The 21397-nt window shown below is 44.9% G+C and overlaps 2 protein-coding genes across 7 annotated transcripts; one reads left to right on the top strand and one right to left on the bottom strand.

Annotated features, from left to right (window-relative positions):
• The first annotated feature begins 1766 nt into the window (after positions 1 to 1766).
• LOC119466525 (uncharacterized) lies at positions 1767 to 5656 on the top strand. Of its 2 annotated transcripts, none has more exons than XM_037727047.2 (5): positions 1767 to 1922; positions 2545 to 2640; positions 3485 to 3559; positions 4325 to 4481; positions 5379 to 5656. In XM_037727047.2, exons 2-4 carry the CDS (start codon positions 2560 to 2562, stop codon positions 4445 to 4447), a joined length of 279 nt encoding a protein of 92 aa, XP_037582975.1. In that variant the 5' UTR covers positions 1767 to 1922; positions 2545 to 2559; the 3' UTR covers positions 4448 to 4481; positions 5379 to 5656. The 2 variants fall into 2 exon arrangements, with proteins under 2 accessions (XP_037582975.1, XP_037582974.1); XM_037727046.2 differs by having other exon boundaries at positions 1812 to 1958.
• Positions 5657 to 6154: 498 nt separating this feature from the next.
• LOC119466523 (small integral membrane protein 29) lies at positions 6155 to 21371 on the bottom strand. 5 transcript variants are annotated; one of them, XM_049658131.1, is made up of 6 exons: positions 21226 to 21371; positions 19565 to 19673; positions 17626 to 17858; positions 12915 to 12940; positions 12069 to 12192; positions 6155 to 6633 (listed from the first exon to the last, which is right to left on the bottom strand). In XM_049658131.1, the coding sequence occupies exons 2-6, from the start codon at positions 19620 to 19622 to the stop codon at positions 6553 to 6555; spliced, it is 522 nt and encodes a 173-aa protein (XP_049514088.1). In that variant the 5' UTR covers positions 19623 to 19673; positions 21226 to 21371; the 3' UTR covers positions 6155 to 6552. The 5 variants fall into 5 exon arrangements, with proteins under 5 accessions (XP_049514088.1, XP_049514087.1, XP_049514091.1 ...); XM_049658130.1 differs by having other exon boundaries at positions 21239 to 21371; XM_049658132.1 differs by lacking the exon at positions 6155 to 6633 and adding an exon at positions 8176 to 8897 and having other exon boundaries at positions 21239 to 21358.
• Positions 21372 to 21397: the final 26 nt, after the last annotated feature.

Below are 21397 nucleotides of genomic sequence, written 5' to 3'. Positions count from 1 at the left end.
AGATACAATCAGTCTTCAAGGTGGTTTTTATTGTGCACTATTATGTTGTGAGCTTGAAAAACAGTTCTTAAAATTTAAGTACCACGGTTAGATGCCAAAAACTGTCACGATGTACGTGAAACAAATAACTATTTCCACCATCTCCTCGTGTTTGCTATGGTAAAAACTGCATTTCATTGCTTAAGCGATGAAGATGGAACTACATGTACTGCATTGCCATGTTGCAACCGCGTCCGGTATTGTCAAGCAATCTCGGTGATTTTGAAACGCGCCTCAAGGTTGCATTCGGCCATCTGGGATGACACAGGTTTAAATCAATTGAGTGTCAATTCCTCGAAAGCGGATGACTAATTAAGAATATGAGTAAACCATTTTTTTAGTTACGCATGCACTGTACTTCATACCCAGAATGAATATTTTGCATAATCACTTCCGAGTGAACTTCAAAAAAATGTTGAAGGCAATGTATTGAACAAGAGGTCTTAGGAGGATATTATACAATATACTGCATGCTGACCTTGCATGGTCATGACAAAGACAAATGAAAAGCAGTTAAATTCGCTACAATTACACAAATAGGCAAACGTATATTTTAAATAATCGTGTAGCATTGCATGTAACAGCCGGCTTCCTAAATTTTTTTGCCTGACAGCCGGGAGAAACACCAACGTCGCAACAACAGAACACAACCAAATTCACGAATATGAAAGGATTGAAAGATCAAGCGCTTATTGAAAATACTTTTTCTGGTATGTTAATTGCACTTCGTAAGTCATTCCAGTATTGAACCACTAGCGGAAACCCAAAGGACATAAAGGTGGGTATTCGCCACGACCTGCTCTATTAGGATCGTGTCACAGTATGTGACATTAGCGGCATGGCTCGAAGTGTTCCATAAGGCGAACTGCAGAATCGCTTCCGCTTGGAAGCACCAGTACTCGTGCCATTTTCGTAAAGCGACCCCGCAAAATCTTTCGGAGGCAGACGCTGCATATGATCCATCGAACTGCTGTAAGGTCGTTACAGTAAACGTAGTACACCGCTTCTCATGTTTCCCAACCAACACGGCACCGATTTCCCGCCATCTTTATTATCACGTCATCTTTTTTTGCTTCGAAGCCACTAAGCTCTTCCTCTAAAAGCGCGCCACGACAACAAAACATTATTATGCTACAAGCATGCGCGATTCTTCCTCATGTCCGATTGCGAGATGAAAGCGAACGCCTATTATCGACATTCTTATCACGTACGCACTCGCGATCGGTTCGTTCACCCGCCGATCTCTGTATGCGTGTCGCATTAACCGAACGGTACGGTAAGCGGAGGCGCGCGCGTGCAAACACATTGGCCGCGAGCAAGACTGACATCACGGGGACGTAATGAAAGGCCATCGTACTCCGAAATCTGTAGGTAACACGAATTCTGCAGCAGTCACACCCACATCCAAGGGTTGGGCTGGCCGCAAGTTTTAAATTTAAACCTAACAGAAGAGCCGTTGCTTGCAAACAACAATACTAAAAAAAATATACAGGCTACCGCTCCTCTCTCTCCTTTCACAAGCACACAGAGAGGATGGGGGAAAAAAATATAAATGCAAAGGTCAGGCGAAGCGCGCGCTACTCTCGTCAACAAGCGATTTTTGGCGCGCTGTTTTAACGATAGCGCATTTTTCGCGCCGGTCGACGGGCACTGGAGAAATTTTTCTCGCGCATAATTTGCGCCGACAAAATTTTTAAAAATATCGGGAGCCCCCCGCGAGTAGAGAAAAAGCTTGCACGACCGTTGAAAACACGTCGCTCGCCCCCTTCAGAGCAAGCGACGCATCAAAATCGGCTCGACCCCCCCTCCCCACCTCCGCACCCCCCTACTAGTGCCCGACCGCGCACAGGCACACATCCCAGTTCATCCTGCGCGTCGGAGCTGTGAGTAGGTTCCTGTTGTGTGGCCGGCTAACCTCGGTATGATGCCAGGGTTTCCTTTATCATTGGCTCGCCTGTGTTCCTCAATGCTCTCGCGCTTAGGTTTATTTATTCGAGTAGCCCTCGCGAGTTAGGAGCTTATCTAGGCTTAATTTTTGCGACGACATCGGTAACGTTTTTCTCGCTTTTGTCGGCTTCGCGCCACTTTGGAAAACGCCGGCTAGTAAAGCCGGCCGGTGCGCCCGGCGCCCCTAGGCCTAATACTGTTGCGGCGTAAATAGGGCCGCCATGGGGCCGCGTCCGAGGGAAAATTTATTTCTCCGGTTTCTGGTTGGAGTTCGGTCGAGTTTTAGCGTCGAAAAATTTGTCAAGACCCTGAACGATTTTAGTGCCGGCGGCCGTTTGCGGGAAAAAATCTTGCGATTTGCCAGAAATCGTCCAAGCTGGGTTGACCTCCCCTGAAGACTTCGCGCGGGGAGGCCGGACTCCGGTGCTGAAATATTTGGTCGGCTCCCACTCCGGAGCTATTCTTCGCCGGTCGCGCTGCGATTTTATTTGCGTCGCGGTGTGTTTACTGTTTGCGTGTTCTGTGCTTGTCCAAATTTTTGGCTCTTTGTTTCCACAGGAAACTTGCAACACGATGGCCGACAACGACACTGCTGTTGAGAAGAAGCGCGGACGTCCGAAGAAGTCTGATGCCGGCGAGAAGAGACCAAAAGAGGCACGCTGCTTGTATTTTATTTTACGCTCGCTTTGCGCGTGTAACACGATCGCGTTGGTGCCGTGCTTCCATTTTGTCACGTAGTCGGGGCGCGGCGACTTCGCGCGCGCGAGCTGTCAGGGCCGGCGCGACTTGTTTGTGTTGCGGCACTTCCCGTTTTTATTGCTCTCGCCATATTGGATTTTTCACTTTGGCGGCAAAATGAAATCAATACGCGCAACGCTCATTGGCTGCCCCACCGACTGCCGTTTTTGTGGCCTTTTTTGACTGCGTAGTGCGCGCGACCCCGTTGTCTTAATATTTAATTAGCCGTAAATCTCGTTAATCGTACCTCCATTTCGTGTACAACTACGTTAATCTTGCGAACGTCGTTGAGCGCATTAGATGTTTAAAGTAATTCTAGCTGGCCCAGCTACTGGCGCCTTTTTCTTTGCTTTCTTTTGTGCGAAGGCACTCTCGCGCACAGAATTGATAAATATATCGATCGCGATAAATGACGTGGGTGCACTATCTGCAAAGATTTTGCGTGTTTTTGCGCCTTGCGTAACGCCAAGGACCATGCAGGATTTCGAGCGAACCTCGCTTGCTAGGTGGCGTGTCAAACATGGCGGCGCTTTTTGTGGCGCGAAGATCAATTGTGCGAGGCCTAACGGCGAGCTCGCCACTGTGAGCCTGTTAGGTGCGTGTTTTGTATTTGCGTTCATTCGTCGAGATCCGCGCCACTGCTGAATTGCTAAAGAGGGTTCTTACGTCACGAGGCGGTTGCGTTGTTTGAATATATTTCTGTGCTGTGACCGGCTTTGCTCGTTCAACCATTGTCCCCGTTTTTTTTTCTTTTGCACAGGACGCGTCTGCCGATGCGCCAAAGGCAAAGCGTGGCAGGGGCCGCCCTAAGGGTAGCAGCAAAAAGGGAAAGAAGGTATGGCTACCATTATTAAAATTTTTCTCATTTGATTTCCTTTTGATTTTGGAGTAGCAGCTCTAGTTATCACTGTCGTTCGATTGACAGCGTGACTCTAGATCGAAATTATAAGCCGCATCATTTTGCATCTGTCTGTCAAGCAGATATGTGATACTGTATTTACCTTTTTATTTTTTAATCTGCTATCGTTTGGTTTGCAATGAACTAGACATTGCGTAACACGAGGTCGTACTATTGAGCAGTGCTTCAAATAAACACGGATGAATAATTTCTCAAATGCGCCTTTCATCCGGTCGCCCCCTTTCTAAACCTTTTTATCAATAAACTTGCTGGGAGTGTCTGCATTAACACACTTGCCGCCCAGATTCATCCGAGGAGGCCGGTTTTCTTTGTTTCACAACAGAGCTACGTTGCTTGTTGTGAGGGCACGTCGGCGTCAAGTTTCCGGACCGCGTGTCAGAGGAAAATCTTTCATATTTTCATCAGCCCGTTATTCGAAACACTGTTGTGATGGGTTGCCGACTATGGTCAGAAGCTGCACCGAGGTGAAAGCACACGTGGCATTTCCCGCCGAGCCCCATTCGGGTCGGATTTCTCGATCGCAATTGGATCCCTTCTCAAGCTTGTGCAGGTCGCCATCAACAAATTCGATCCCACCACGATCGGGCATGATGAAAAGTGCCCCGTTTGACACGGGTCTGTTTTTGCCGCCGACTGTACAAAGAGCCTCGTTTGACGATGCTTCTTCGCCCACCGGCGCAGGCTGCCACCAAGGCGGCCACTGGAGCCAAGAAGGGCACCGGACGCGGTCGGCCCCGGAAGGCGGCGGCAGCAGAGGCCGACAAGGACACTGGCAGCGATGACGCTGGCGAGGGATCCGACTGAGCGTGCTCGGCATTCATCCGTCATGATTTCGTAGGTAGGTGGCATCGCTTCACACGTAGCCGAACTTACACTGGTTAATTAAGCCTTTTTCTCTACGCTTCCCTATCGCTCGCTACTCCCGCCAAAAAAGAAAAAAGTCCTATTAATGTCGGTGACTGCCGGCGTGTAGTTGAAAAGTAGCAGACGCCATTTTTTGGGAGCGCCGTAGCGATGGCTTCGTCTATTTCCAGAGATTTTAACACGGGTATTAAAAATGAAGGAAATTGAATTACAACTGGTATTGTTTCTTTAATGCACTTGATTGGTTGCTTAGATTTAACTGCTACGCTATTGTTTTACATCTACAGTAGATTCCCAGTGCAGATTGCCTAGGTGACCTCCTTTTGGATATTGCATTGCAAATTGGATACTTGCAACAAAAGCTAGCTTTCCTTATGGGAAGTTGTGGCAAATGTGCAGTGGGAACCTGAATGGGTGCTGCCATTAGTTGTGTACAATGCAGAGAAGTACTTCAAGGTTGGGAAAAGTCGCGAATTTGCTGGCACTGTTGTGTACTGTCTAAACGTAGACGTCAAGCCGTACTAGCCAAGCAGAAAGTACTGGGCAAACTGCATTGCTTCAAGCTAAGTGCTGATGCTGTGCTGGCGCATTTGTTCAGTTGTATGAAGCATGTGTATACCTGTGAACTTTTTTTTTTTTTCGACATCTGTTTATTGCAGCCAAAAATGGCATAACTTCCGAAACCAAGGCTTCATGAACGATTCAAGAACCACTGGTCCAGGAACAAATTGTCTGGACTTAGACTAGCCTTTGGACGTATTGATTTCTGAGCAAGTTTGCTTATGCGGATGCAGTTATACATTACCAGAAACTATTCTGCTTGTGATCGTCATACGAGAGCTTTCCTGATGTCACGCAACTTCTTTTGCAGGTCACTCATTAAGGGCAGTGGGGTACTACGACACGCAAGTTGCATCGTACGAAGACTCCATCTCGCATTTTTCAGGGTGTTCCCCCCGCCATTTTTTTTTTAACTTGGTGTAGATTTTTTTTATCCCCGCCATTTTGTGTAACCAGTGCTGCACTGAAACACGCTCGCCCATTCATACCCAAGAGAACCACGTGCCCCCCCCCCCCCCTCGTGTCATGTTCCCATCGTTTTTATTTTCATAAATTTCAGTTGAATAAAAGCACACGTCTTTTCATGTACATTGCGTCTTGTTTTTGTTGCTGGCAGTACGTTCAGCATCAAAACTTTGTCCTTCAAATCTGAGAAACGTGGAACTTTCTAAGTGTTTTGCAACTAGCCAGTAAATTAAATGCTGATGGTCACAGTGACAGAACTGCTCAGCTTTTCTCAGACCTCTGGTAAAATTTTGATGCAGACTTCTGCCTTCTAAGGTACAGGGTTAATTATTCACTCTTATGAGAAATTCCTGAAAATATCTATATGCCAGGTATTTAACATTTCCGCCTCTTCTCCCCCCCCATATCTCCTTGGAGCTTGGAAAACCTTGGTATCCAAGAGTTTGCAATCTGTATTTACTGATGTGGAGGTGTGCATGTTATGTCAAATTGTCTAAAGGGTTTAATACTAGGTTGAAGTGGCAGGCATCTATGCTAAATTTAAAATGCCTGTTCTGGTTGGCTCAAGTGTTGTTTCCCCAGGTAGGCATTTCTTGAGTTAAAATACCTGGTAGCAGGATTAATTTCTTTTGTCTTTCGAAATTTTATTGTCGGTACTGGGAGCGATGGATTCTGCAATCCCATCAGATAGCCCTCGATCGGTGAAGGTATGCTGAAGGTGACCTCTTAGGCTCATTCTGTGACCCAGACTTGGACTTTCGGAGCAGAGCTGGCCAGCAGGGTCTCTTACTTTTGCAAGCCTACAAGCTTCTGGAGTTCTTTGGGTGGTGGGTCTGCGGGGCAGTTCCAAAAGAGGTGTTCCACCGTGGTTTCTCGGGCCTCATTTTGAGCAATCTGGTTTGAATTCGTCCGGGTTGATGGGGGTGCATTCTGACTGGGTTCGGGAGAATATTGGTTTGGAGTTGCTTCCATCTAACCTCTTGAGCTTTAGTAAGACATTTGTGACGTAGTGGTAGCGTTTAAAAGTATCGAGCGATTTCCTGGTAGCTGACGAGACCTTCCTCTACTTTCTGGGCCCTGTGTGTTTCGTTCTGGCAATCCTGGGAACGAGGCAGTTCGCAATATGGCTCGAGGATCTATCGACCGAGCCATGAGCAAAGACTCAAAATCCTGCATAGGTTTCTTTTATGGCTTTGCGCCACTATCATTGGTTGAAATCAAAATATATGCAATTTAGTATCGCACAATATTGTGAGTACTGCAAAAGGAAACTATAGCACTGTTTCGCAACAATTTTAAATGTCGCCTGATTATCACACAAGCGAGGTGTTGAGAACGACGCATCAACATGCCGAACACTTCGTGCACCAACAATCGTGGTGGAAGAGTTTCTTAAAAATTTTTTTTCCACTGGAATTCCGCATGACCAATTTGTCACTGCTAGATGGGGGACGTACACCGCCGGGCTTGCAAAACTCGTGAACGCTGCAAAAGAATGCAAACGGGCAAACTGGGCTATTTCTAAAACTTTGTTAGCCACTGGCATTACTACACATGAAAATATCCCTGGCTCATTCCCAGGTTTTGGCACCATACTATCTGGAGAAAGAAGGGATGCGACGTCCATACGCCGTCATTTCTCTGTGCAACTGTTCATTAAACCCTGTGCGTTTGCGGGTGGCCATTGGCACCGCGTCGTCGGCTTCACTTCGCTCTTTTTGCAGACAGCCTACCGCACCACTGCATCAAATCGGCCGTAGGTGGTGGAATATTGCAGGAAGCAGCATTGTAAAAGGTTCAGATGATGTCCCAAAGCAGCCTCTGGGATGCCACGTAGAAAATATCCATTGCCTGTCTGTCTCACGTGTAGAGTACAGTAACAAGTTTTGCTGTCTCCTAATTTTTTTCTTTCCTGTAATTGCCAAGGTCTCCCTTCATGTCTATTTTGTGTAACTAACTGTCACTTCTATATAGATTTCCTGTGATTGCATTAAAAAGACATACACATAGCAGTTCCAAGTCAACTGAGCAGCTGTGTTGCAATGCAGCCCTTTGTATTAACTGACAACTCCAGTCATAAAACCGAACAAACGCTTACATGAGCAATGTTCAAGGTTGGGTCTGCCCTCTGCAAGCAGGAAATTTTCCGAGGCTTCGAGCGTGATGCTACAAGCAGCCATAGGCCGGCATGCTAATTCACACGTACAGCGACACACGCACTTCACACTGATTTCACAGGCATGAGATACAGCATTGGTGAGTGGATGGGAGTGAGTTCTGGTCAGTTTGAGTGGACATGAGTACGAACGAAAGTCTATGACGGTGGTTCTTAGTGGACGTGGAATATTGACATGTGACTGTCGATGAATGGAATGGTATGTGTGCCGGTGAGTGGGAGTGGACATTATTATAAGTTTGAGTGGAAGTGACTACGAATGCACACGAGTGTGAGCGAGTACATAGCCTGTGAAAATCTTGGCGAGTGAGTATTTGCTTGTTCTGCAGACCAGCTGTGATGCTACAAGGATATCCTGACGGCTAGCTCATGACTGCTTAGCGCCGCAAAATTACAGGCACAGAATTGCACACCCTTTCGCAACGTGGCAGCAAACGCAAAGTCGATCAATGGATAAACACCTATCTCGTTCATAACATGCTTTTATTCACAGCTGCTTTGACTGGGTCGAATGACCCTCCCCCCAGGGGTTACACAAGCACCAGGCTCATAATCTTGTTCACAACCTTCTACTACATTAAACTAGAGAGTTCACAATGATGTTCAGTCAAGAGTTGCTACGCGCGAGTATTTAGAGCTTGCATCAGATCTTTTGTTCTCAAGGAGCGTCTGTTATGCTAGCTATACAGTCGAACCTTATTATAAGGAAGTTTCACCCTACACAAGATTGTTATGAGCACATATTTGTTGCACGCAAACACTTGCAGGAAACATTTCAGATTTAGTTTGTTATATCCGGTAATTCGTTATATCGAGATTCGACTGTACATAGTACTATCACTTGATGGCAAAAAAGTGCCTCTAGTAATGGACAAAACGGGAGTTATCGAGAGGTACAGAATTGGCGAAAAAAAAAAGACTAGATTGTAAACTATGCTTACAACAAGAGCTCAGCAATAAGCTTGGCTATTAATAAATAGTGGGAATGGATCATGAATGTACGACAACATTGGCGATAGGCACACATGGACGACGGGGGTGTTAATGTACAAGCGGTAGGCATTGCTTTTTTTTTTTCCTTCTTCCTCAGGTTCCTACACAACTTTTTGGGACCTTTGGGCAAAAAGAGCAAAATTTTTACAGGACCGATCGGAATGCCAGCTTTGGCGGCTCGTGGAACTCCTGATTCTGTGGGGGCAGAAAGACAAGGCAGATGGTGAATTACATGACAGTGATCATTTTATTTAAGCACTGAGGCAAAAGGACTTTGAGTCATGGAAACCATCGTAGCAAAATTTAAAAGGATACGGACACAAAAGTTGGCGGGTGGTTTTTTGCATCAGAACAAAAGTTGAACTGTTGAAAATGACGAATACAACAAGCTGCTTTGAAAAAAAAAAAGAACGAGAGACAACTTTTTTTTCGCGATTTTCTGTTGCACCTTGCCTCCAAGCGGCCGCCGGCAGAAGCTGAAATTTGACGTCATAACACCCACCCGCGGCCAAGGTCACCCACAGCTGTCGCAGTATTTCCAGGGGTGTCAGTCCTTTGCAGCGTTTGTTTAACCCCTCTCGGTTATCTTCGCACGTGGTCCGTCTGAAACACTATCCCCGTCGGCGCTCCACACAGGTAGTGCATCTTACATGAGGCTTCCCGCGGTCGTTGCTCGGTATTGACGCGTTCGTCGCGGCGGAAGGAAATGCCCAGACAGCATTGTTGGTCGTGACATGCCGTCGCACACGTTTCCCACAGACGAGAAGGTGCGTAAACTTTGGATACCTGCCTATTAGAGAGCTTTAGCTTGTCCAGTAATCGGGTAAACGCGGGCGTTGGGGCGGAACTGTAAACGTCTGTATGGTGCTGCCACCTGGTGGCACAGAGCTCAAACAGACACAAACAGCTAATATTGCAGTAACCAAGTGTATTCTACTTTGCTGCTGGTGTAAATATTCGGCAGCAACATGATTACGCCACCGCCGAAAATTTACACCAGGAAATGACCAATAATTCTTGTATAAGTGTCTGGTGCAGAGCGAAATCTTCATGCTACGGTTCGCTGAAAACCTGACCGGCACTTCTATGGCCACCTGCTCTGCTTCGTCGCTTGACGCGGAAGGCTCATAACCGTAAGCGGTAATATTTCTTGCCAAGTTGGAATGGTCCTCGTCTTCAAACTTGTACTCATCGCTGGTAGACGCACCAGAACTCCAATCCATGCTCGCGATAGCGGCGGCGGCACGCTTCGAATGACTGCGGCCGGCTGGCTATCTGAGGAGGGTGTCGTGCCTTCCAACTCCCGCGGGTCGGGCGGCGAGGCGCGTGCTCACAAAAACGCCAAAAATAAAGCCATCAGCTCAAAAATGAGCTAAGTGACTACTTCTTTTTGGTGTAATCACACACTGAGGATCCATTTTCAGCATTTTCGTAAAATTTTCAGATTTTGTGTCCGTATCCCTTTAAGCATAGAAAGCTTGCACAGAACAAACAGCCCGAAACGACACGAATAACGGAAAAAACGAGATTGACATGATTGTGCCCTACTCCATTTAATACATAGCAGGCAACGCTGTGAAGGCTATACAAGTAGTGCAATAAAAAAAAATGTATCGCTCTATGTGTTTCTTAGTGAACTGGGCTTTCATCTGCAACACCTCCTACACAATGTTTTTGATATATATATATATATATATATTAGAACCATAACTCTCGTCGCATGTGTGCGTTGCGGACGCATTGGGAGCCGGCGTAGACGCGAAAGAGAGGCACTTTGCCCTGTCCCGGTTCTCGCTTGCCTCTCGCGATGCGCATACCCTCGCAGGAAAAAGGAAGGTATCCTCGTGAAAGGTAAAAAGGCATAAAAGAGGGCCACCTGGGGAGACCGACTCTCTCTGGCACTCCTACCTCGAACCTGCCGGAACGAATATTACCTGCTGTAACCCGTGAGTGACCTCGCTTGCGTGACTATCACACGCAACGAGGCAAGCCTATTTATTACTTATTACAGAGTGGACGTCCCTCTGCAAGTGTGCCTTATTGTCCGCAGCAATGAACGCTGTTGACTCGCTCGTTTCCTTATTCGCCCGAACCCTACGTAGCTGCGATTGCACGTGCTATGGGTTGGGGAGTACGACGGAACGACTGTGTGTGGCTGGATCCGGAGCTTGCCTTCAGCCCCTAGCCCCACACAGAGTGTACGCCAACAACTTTAAGCTTCCGGTATGCATTGCACCATGTTTTAGTTGCGTGTGCAGGTGGTGCGCTATGGAAGCTGTGCAGTCATAGAAATGTATCACTCCGCTCGTTCCGTGGTCAGTAGCTTCAAATAGGCAATGTCATCGCCATCAGCCTATTTTTATGTCCACTGCGGGATGAAGGCTGCAATCTCCAATTACCTGTCTTGTGCTAGCCGATTCCAACTTGTGCCTGCAAATTCAACAATTTCATCACCCCAACCAATTTTCTGCAAAACTCGACTGCGCTTCCCTTGGCATCTATTCCGTGACAATTGTTTCATACATTGTGACTACAACGTATGAACTCAATGTTCTGCCAATTCTGTACCACATTCCAAGTTCTTACAGTCATGCAGAACACACAACTTTTCGTTGTGAATGCAGGAAGTGCGGAAAGTTGCTCCTGTCTATTGCCTGCTATGTATGAGACGAAGTATAGGTGATCATGACATTTATTAATTCATTATTAGCCCAAGTATTCGTGATATTCATTATTGGAGGAGATGGGAGGAATTGAAAAGTTACACTGTCATCCTACCAGGAGGCAAGCTTCACTGCCAAGATTGACATTCTCTATCTTTGCGTTAACTAGCATTCGCAAGCAACGTGCCGCCCTGTGTTCTTCCATAACAGAGCCGATGGACCATGTCACCTTTGCATCACGAGCTCAAGAAAAGAATCTACACACGATGCCACTAGTATCGATAATCGCTGTCATCTAGTGTTGAAGACTGCAAGTAAAAGCAAGCTAATGGATGCACAGACGCATTCAATATGAGCTGAAATATGGTCCCCGTGGTCGAAGGGGTTCTAAAATTGCACGGTGGCGCCTCCACATTAAAGCCTAGAAGACTAAACGCCGTTCCAATTACTGGTACTTACCAAACGAATTTTTCAAATCTTGGCGCCACTGTGCAGTCTTCGGGCCTTTTCGACCACAAGGGCCGTGTTGCAGCTCATATTGAATGCGACTGTGCTTGCCATCGTTTCACACTGCGAGGTATTTTTCCTCATGACTTTAGTAGTCATTGTCTATGACTACTGATTACAAATTCCCACAATGAATATACTCGTCGGCGGAACAGAAAGGATTTGAACGACTAATGCTACTGGCAAACACACACACCTTATTGGCGGGGTTAGGCCTATGTGTGAGGCCTTCCTCAAGTAGCTCCGCTTCCCAGTCTTCGCCCTCGTCCTGAGGGTCGAAGCTGTAGAATGGCATTAAGTGGTGCCGCAATCTGTCCAGCCTAGGGAGGGGGGTGTGAGAAGAAAGCGGTGAACAGTGCGTACCTGCCAACCTGTGAATATCAAAATTTGGAAAAAAAAAAAATCGCATGGACACAGCATTGACGACTGGGAGGGGGATTAGCACACACTATATTTAACGTATGTCCTGAGCACGGGTGCCTTCTTGCGGGACACACACGCACTTTATTAACTGTGATTTACCTTTAGGCACGCACACAAGCAGCCACAAACTTGGCGCAGCAGACACTGAGAAGCAACATTTTTTTATCACAGTGACCTTTTTCAGCGGCTTCACTGTCGCCAATTTTGCCTGCATCAGGAACTTGTCAGTATAAACTTGCTTGAAGCAAGTAACCCCACTCGCATCCTTTCATCAGAAGACTTCCAACGGAATGGAGACTGACGAGCGAAACGTTTTCGTGAACAGAATTTCTTTTTCGTAAATGTGAACTAGTCAAATCATAAAACGAGCCCAAATTCATAAACTTTACGGAAAATTTGGGAGGGTTAGCAGGCATGGAACTGCTGCTCTTTTTGTGCTTGGACTCGAAACAGCATATTCATTTCTACAGGGCACTGTATAACATAGGCAGAGTTCAGATTGCCAACATACTACAGCAAAAAAAGAAAAGGAAAATTTAACGCAACACCTGTGAGATGTCCTTCATAGTGACAAGACAGTGGTGTTACAGCTGCGCAGGTAATGAGGGTGCATACGTACCTGCTCTTTCTAACGAGAAATACCACCTGAAAAAAATAAAAAATATAAAAAGCTTAACAGCTGTGCACGTCAACCTTCTTTTCTGCCTCTCTCAACCTTAAAGCAACAAAAATAAATTCACATGTCATGTACAGACAATGTATTTCAGATGGTGTATTGCATTCTGAATGTATTAACCATTCGAAGCCAAGGAAAGCATAGAGGATCCAACAGCTATAGCTATTTTTGAAACAACTATTTTTGAAATAGAAATGCAAAAAGAATTACGATTCAGGGTTAGTTTTTTTAATAAGAAGGTTACAATAAGGTTGTGATTTTGGCAAGGTTATAAGACAAGCACAGTTAAAACATGGAAAGTACCAAACACGTTTAAATTCAGGAATGCAATGCCTGCACTATATGCTGCCATGTCTTCTGAATTATGAATCAGTCAATTTTGAATTGTTTACCTGTGCTTCAACTGAGTTGAGCTTAGACATAGTGTGAGAATGTGCAAATCTTTCAGCATTCTTACTATATTACTTATTTCAGTACTTTTGCTTTGATGTAAACATCTACTTTTTTTTTTCATGTCTTTGTGCTTTTCATGTACTTGAGCGCAGCGGGTTCGTCAAGGTGCCGAATGACAGCTTTTACATGCTGCTCCTCTGTTTATTACAATATACGGAAATAACATGATTGCTTGCTTGATTGATAAGCTTCCTATTACTATAAAAAAAGAAAAAGCGGTAGAAGAGACAAAAGAAGACAAAAAAACTGCCTATTTCCTCAGATGCTTTTTCTTGGTTCCAATGTCTGTTAGCATTAAATAGTTATTAAATATCAAGCCTCTTCAGTTTGCCCGATACTTCCAGCTCATCGTGGCCACATATGTCAGGCTAAGCAACGCGACACCCGATACAATGCATGGATACGGCAGTACAAACATCGCTACTGTGTGGCTTCCGCAAAAAGCACTACGCTGCACGTGGAAGACATATTCAACACAATTGCAGCTTGCTACGACACGTCGTTCTCATGTCAGTGCGCCTTTGTTCTACGAGGCAGCATTGGCCAGACTATAATGTCTCCGTCAACACTTTGTGTGGCTACGCGACAGCTGCGAACCACTGCACGGGAGACGGGCACAGTGGTCACTGTTCGATGACGCCCCTGTTTATGACCTCAAGGCCCTGAGAGTGCAATCCACGAACTATCACTCCACCGAGCTCGTCAGCATGACAACCCTGGTGGTGGAAACAAGCGGAGATGTTCCTGTGCCAATCTTGGCCTGGAGGGAACATTCCTTCATTTGAGAAAGCCGCATAAGGACTAGGGAAGACCTCTTACAAGCAGGGTTTCAACCTAAGTGGGAGATTGCATCCAGAATGTGCGGAGGGTGCATCTTGCAATAAGCCCTGCTGCCTTTATCCTCGGGTCTATGTCTCCTCTCGTAAGCAGTCTGCAATGGAGATAGGGGCTCCAAACCTCACCGGCATATACTGCACGCAATTTTTCCATTCGCAAAGGTAGAACAAAGGTAGGCGCTTTCTGCACAGATCTAATGACAAAGCTGAATTTTTTGGCGACTATTCTTTTTTTGTCTGACAAACGCTGCTAAAAGCTACAAATTTAGTTCTTTGACCTATCAAGACAGCTACACCGCAGTGCTAAAGTTACATGAAGTTGTTATTGAAGACCAAAAGGACACTGTTAATTCAAGGGAAAATAAAGTCAAGTATTCGATTAAGCTATACAGGTGACTTACACCCGCAACGTTAGCGAGTATTACCTTGAAGCAGGTTTAAGCTTAACAAAAAGTAAATAAAAGTGTAGTGTACATTTTATTGAGCCAGTGTGAACAAAATGAGAAAATACTGCCTGCTCAGCACCAGGAAATTGAACAACAGATATCATTTCTAAACACTTCACAGACATTAGATGAAGTACCTATAATGCCTATGAAGTCAAGAAACTGCGTTATAAGTATAATTTAAGCTACTGCATTCCTGAGAATGACGGGAAGCAGAGCAAGGTGGAAGAGGTTCGTGGTGAGGAAAGGTAGGCATAGATAACACACATAGCTGCCAATCTGTGAACTTTAAAATTCATAATAAACCCACCGACATGACAAATGTGAAGGAGGGGGGGGGCAGGAGGAATAGGACGAACAGAACACATTTTTTTGTTTGCCCTGAGCACACATCCTTTGTGGGATACAAAGGCACATTATTAATGATGATTTGCCTGTAGATGTCGCATATAGACTGACAAGCACCACATCGTTTTTAGAGCACAGCGACTTTTTCAGTGACTCTGCTGTTGCCGATTTCGGCTACTTTAGGAAGCTGTCTGAATAAACCTGTGCCAAGCAACTACCCTTCTGGCAAGTGTAGTCTTGGCCTGCCACAAAGAAGGCGGCACTAGAACCACCACAATTTCTACTTTTGTATGCATTAAAAAAAAATATTGTACCATGCCATCTTTCACCGTCTTATTTTTCGTAAACCATGATGCAACATTTGCAACTTTTATGAGAAATTTGCGAGAGCTGGCAGATATGCGCGTGGATGCAAGGAGAATGAGAAGGACAACACAAGTGCTGACCATCACCTGAAAGAAAAAAAAAAAAAAACACAGCAAAGCTTACAGTTCAGTTCAGTTTTATTAAAGACCCCTTTGCTAAGCGTATTACATCAGGGGTGGGTACAGTTGATAACATACCTTAACAGAAAAACAGCTTTTTAGAAAAGCTGAATGTGAAAGCAGGGTCCTTCAATACAAGGACCCTAGTGAAAGCAATAATTTGCAAGTGCATAAAAACAGAAAAAAAAAAACAATAGAAATGACGCACGAAAGTACAGGATTATTCTTTAGCTAATAAAGACACATTTTCGAAGAATGCTGTCGGGCAAGTGAGTTGCGAAAGTCAACCTTCAGTGACTTAACACAAAAAAAAATGTGCTCTTTCGAACCCAATCCACAATTTCCGGCCTTTCGGACTTCAGTAAGACTTTTCAAATATTGTTGCTGTTTCCTGAGACCTACCGATGTTGCCAAGTGTCCGTGACATTGTGTCCAATAACTCGATCCCCTTCTACGCCCTTATAGTATGTTCTCTCATAAATAAAATTCAGTCGGTAGTCAGCACATGTGCCAGTACCAGTTCTGTCCTTTAACAACACTATTTTCTTCCCACTCTTCAGTGCTTGGCACCGATTTTATGCCATGACCTTCCAACAAATCGGCCAAATCACTTTTCTGATTCAGATTGTCATGGTTCCTTTGAGTTCGTCTTAATGCGAGTCTGCTGTATTATGTTATTTAGTATCACACCAAAAAAAGTCACATATCTGCATAGACACATATGCACTCTTTTCGAGCTGTATTTCACGTGTTTGTCATACATATTTCCTTAAGTTATGCAGCATTGCTTTTGGTTTGTTTACGCTTTTATTACGTGTTCACATCCTACTCATAAATTTACTTGCAATTACTTGTCTGTTACATTAAACCCTTCAGAGCTGTGTGCACAATTCCGCATGCCAAGACAGTGCATCAAAAGCCACAGTACTGATGAAAATAATGGTATTTGAAACATATTGCATACATCTTTAAAATCTTCTGATTTGACGTGTGCTGCAAGTTTGAATATTATGTGTAAAGTACCTTAATAAAATGAGTTGAAAGGCAGACGGCTGCACGTTTGCTTACGGTGTAAGCATGCCATCATGTTGCAGGTTATTTTTTTTGTCATTTTTTTCACAATGTTAAAACATAAGGTATCTTTTCCAAGTATGCTTGGGTTTGTTCTTTCCAAGCACACTAGACATAAAATAGTTGACGTTCTCATATCTGACGATCCTGCAGAGATTTCTCACATGGAGTCAACATTCTGTAAACATGACAAAACTCGCTGAAGAATTAAAAATACTGAAGTCATTCTACAGCTCCTTGCTTCTGAATGATGCTGAAGGTGCGAGAATAGTCTGAAACTAAACTTTGAATGGACAGAAAATATTGGCGTGTGAAGGGCTCAAAGCACTGCATGTGGCATCGCATGTAAGCGTACGTTTTGCCGTCAATCAAGTATCACTTAGGAGAACTGTAAATTGGGAGAGTTGATATTCATTATTTATACAGCGCAACGGATGAAGACTAGATGAGACAGAGAAGACGCAGACACAGTGTTTTCTCTAGCCTTTTTTGACCTTTGAGCCCCTATAAATAACTGAAATACAATTATAAAAAAAACTTGTCTTTTCTATACATCCTGTACATAGCTGTTCCTGATTTATGTTACGAAAGCACACAGTCTCTCTTTTATTTTACTACTATAATCTAGACATAATATAGTCCCATAATCAGCTAATGTACCGTATAGACTCGTGTAAGGGCGGCACTTTTTTTTTCACAATGTTGATGACGTGCGGTCAAAACGGTGCCGGTGCAAGAAGTGACTTGGGCACACCTCGGCTGTCACATCCAGTAGTGGCATGCAGAAGTATGCAGCTCGTGAAAATTCGCCGACGCGTGCATAGCATCGGAACACCGAACCGCAATTGCTTCTCCATTTTTTTCCAAATTTTGGGCTGTCAAGCTGGGGGTGTGGCCCTTACACGAGTCTATACGCTATATCAATGTGTTCCACCAAGTGCACCTGTACCAAGATCAACATGCTGTTCCTAGGCATTAAAATAAACATTGATTGATTGATTATTCGCTAACTTACAAGAGCTGTGGCGAGGCCTATGCAGATGACGAGGCTAAGTGGAACAAACACGTAGGCAAGGCTTGTCGAGTCCCAGCCTGACGATGCCTCAAGCACGGGAGCTTCCTCACTGGTGATGTTTGCGGGCGCCTCAGCAAACGGCGGCTCGGTGCCATTGCCTGCTGCGCTCGCCGAGAGCAGCATGGCTTGGCTTGCTTCAACTTCTAGAGATGCTGCCCTTCCATTTGTTCCATCTAAAGGCAGTGAAATTCACATTAGCTCACGTCTCGCTGCCAGAAAGACCGATATCTTTAAATGCACGCTCAAGAGAAACATTAAAAGGACCATTAAAAAAAGAAACTATATCAATTTAGACTTTCTAAAGCCTTCTTTCAAAACTCTATTTTTGATAATTTTGCCCTAACTGGTTGAGTAATAGAACAGAAAATTAAGGTAATATTTCTAGTCTTCGAAGTTTGTGCTGAAGCACCAGTGTCGGTATGTCAGTGTAAAGTAGTGAACAGCAAAGTATCTTTTTCCTATTCGGGCTATGGTGGCTCAGACAAGGTTCCTAAATCTTTATCTCCTTTAGAATACAGTGTATTCCTCTAGGGATAAAAAGTTAACCAGGCCTGAGCAGATGCCGTCAGAATCCAGGACATCACAACGAGCTGGTACGGTAACTTCAAAATTTTGTCGACGCCTGTCTTTTGTTTAGGCGCCTTTCCTGGCTTACCAAGCTTCTTCTTACAGTAAGCGTGACTTCTTTAGTATTGCAAAGGTGCGACTTACTAATTAAGCTGAAATTATTTCCCTTTCAAGAGTCCCATTCATGCTTACTCACATATAGATAAACAGGTAAGTGAAGAAAATGGAAACATCAAAACGCACAGCGAGTTCAACATTGTCTTTACTTTAACTTAGCAACATTCCAGTACTCTCCAGGTTTTATATAACTGGACATCCCAGTGCGAGTGCTTATGTATGAATAATATAAAAAATACATGTTCTTACACAATAACAAAGAAAATGCAGTGCACAAGGATGCTGAACTGGGACTTAAGGCAGCGAGTTTGTGCTTGAGACCTTCATACCATGCAAGCACACCCTTCCTTATCTACCAGTGTGTTCGTTCACTCGATTTGATCACAATCTCACGAGAATGATGGAGAGAGTGCAGGGTGTCCTGTGTTTTGCTTTTGTCTTCATGCTTACTCACATATAAACAGGTAAGTGAAGAAAATGGAAACATCAAAACGCACAGCGAGTTCAACATTGTCTTTACTTTAACTTAGCAACATTCCAGTACTATCCAGGTTTTATATAACTGGACATCCCAGTGCGAGTGCTTATGTTTGAATAATATAAAAAATATATGTATATATATATATAGTGTCATAATCATTGATTGACTGAATGAGTGACGTCCGAAAGCAACGCAAAGGATGTGAGAAACGCTGTGATGAAGAATTCTGGATTTAAATGTACCACTATGAGCACCCAAAGCATGGTACTTGAGCATTTTTTTTTATTCCACCTCCATCAGCATGCCGCTGCCATGGTTGGGAATCGAACTCATAACCTTGTGCTTAGCTACAGAAGGCCACAGCCAGGGTTGCACCTCCATGACGGGAAATGCCAGCCGAAACTTGTATGATGCTTTGCAAAGAAGCTACGTCTTCGAGGCGTGATTACATATTCACTTTCACAAATTCATTAGAATTCTGAAGTTGGCACTCACAAAAGTAAGCCTTTTGTGGCAGCTTCTCTAACCTCGGTACAAAGACAAAAACACACGACCCTCATCTTCATCAAACATGGAGAATTCCATGTAAACAAATGCCAAAAATGTTGCCTTGGCACTTTTCCACACTGACGTAAGCACAATGTTTTTAAATTCTCTTTTAAAAGCACGGCGAGTTTTCAACGTGCGCCTTCCGTTTCTGCTACATGACCTCACCAGGCCCTCGTGGCTCTCCATGTGCTGCAGCCTCGGTACCAATGTATCTTTCTTTCATATGTTGCACGAAACTTGTGGTGTTGAAGGCTGCACTGCAGTTATAGCTTACCTGAAAACAAACATTCATAGCCACCTTACTAAATCTAGCGCATGAGTTCGCGCACACCATTACTCACTTCTTTATTTCAAAGCACAAAGATTTGCTGCGTTTAGATTTTATGACAGACACAGGTTTGAGATGCTACAGTGATGCACAGTTCGGCAGGAGTGAAAGTGAGACATTTGAGACAGTGGGCAACAACACAGAGAACGATCCTGAACATCCCCTGATGTTGACCCAGTTGTGATGTAAAATACGAGCATTCAAAGTGGCTTGTAGAAGTACAGAGAGCTGGGCTTAGTTAGACCGTTATTCTTTATTGAGAGAGAGGCCAGCATTCCGTTCATCTTTGCAATGCTTGCGCAATCCAAACTGTCCTGCCTTCCTGACTGATTCTTGCAATGTAATCATTTCTTTAACGTTTTGCATTTGGTGGCATCCACCACAAGCTATAGTGTTTGAATCCTCTAGAACAACCACACATTATTCAGGGCGTCTGCTACCTGACTTGACGCACACAGTTCGAGAGGCAGCATAAGCTTTCTCGTCAAATACGCCTCTTGCTTCAGTAGGATCATAAATACCACACACAGCGTTGCATAACATTGAAGGAGCTCTCGCCATCCCCATACACAAGAATGGCGCCCCCATGACGGACAACTACTTCATGTTTTATTAAAATGCTTCGCCCGCTTCGTCGAACTCGAATATGAGTTAAATGGCGTCTTCTACAATGAAGCTGCCGGAACATCGCAGTTACTCGCCCGTAGTACAGCAGTGACAATGGTGCGAATTAAACCATAACTAAGACATATATCTATGTTCGTGGCAGTCCCAGAAAAACAACACCGCAATAAAGGAAGAGCGAACTCAGTGTTCTTGCAATGGCATGACACAAACACACTGAGCAACAAGTGTACGCGCGACCAGCAGAACCACGCAAGTATCGGGCCAAAGCTTAATAAACGGACACAGTGCGCGCACTCCCTATAACCTTAATAGTTTCAAGGGCCTTTAAACGGCGCAAAAACCTTATGCAGAACGGATGGCGACCATTGCCAAGGCTTTTCACGATCCAAACGGAGGTCGCTCAATCACACGCATATTTGCCGTACACACGCCTGACCACGTAAACGTCGGGAGCATTCCTCGCCTGTTCACACTCTCATATTGCAGACGTTGGGTTCGAGTCGTGCAGAAGAAATGCGCGAGCTATACCAATTTCTCTGTGAGAAAGCAAAAAATTAGAAGTTTGCCGTCAGAAGAATGGTTTGACAAGTGACGTAACAGCACCGCTCGGGCGACCAGCACTTCAAGCACCAGGCAAGTGTAAAACACTTGCGTAACGCGAACGGAAAACGTCGCCGGCCAGTAGCGAGCCTTCGAAAGAAACGCTTACGGAGCGCTTACTTCGGCCAAAGTGGCGGGGATGACTCATGCGCGCTTTGCCTTCTTTCGGCGAAGGAGCAACTGTCATGAGCGCGCGTGAGTGTTGAAACAGATGAGAGTTGTAGGAAAAGATTACCCCAGAGAAGGCTTCGTACGGGTACGCGGCACTTACTAGGCGCTCTTACCGGGCCGAAGTCTGACCGGTGGCGGCCGATTTCTGCCGAAATGATGACTTGACAGCGGCTAAAAATAATTTAGCAGACGACCACTACAGGCCGCCGCCATTTTGCAAGAAAACAACGCAGGTCCGCACTTTCTCAAACCTGAGAAAAAGTTATACAATT

This window comes from Dermacentor silvarum, chromosome 10, assembly GCF_013339745.2.
Source record: "Dermacentor silvarum isolate Dsil-2018 chromosome 10, BIME_Dsil_1.4, whole genome shotgun sequence".
Taxonomy (NCBI): domain Eukaryota; kingdom Metazoa; phylum Arthropoda; class Arachnida; order Ixodida; family Ixodidae; genus Dermacentor; species Dermacentor silvarum.
The sequence above is the reverse complement of the archived record's forward strand: the minus strand, read 5'-3'. Positions and strand labels throughout refer to the sequence as shown.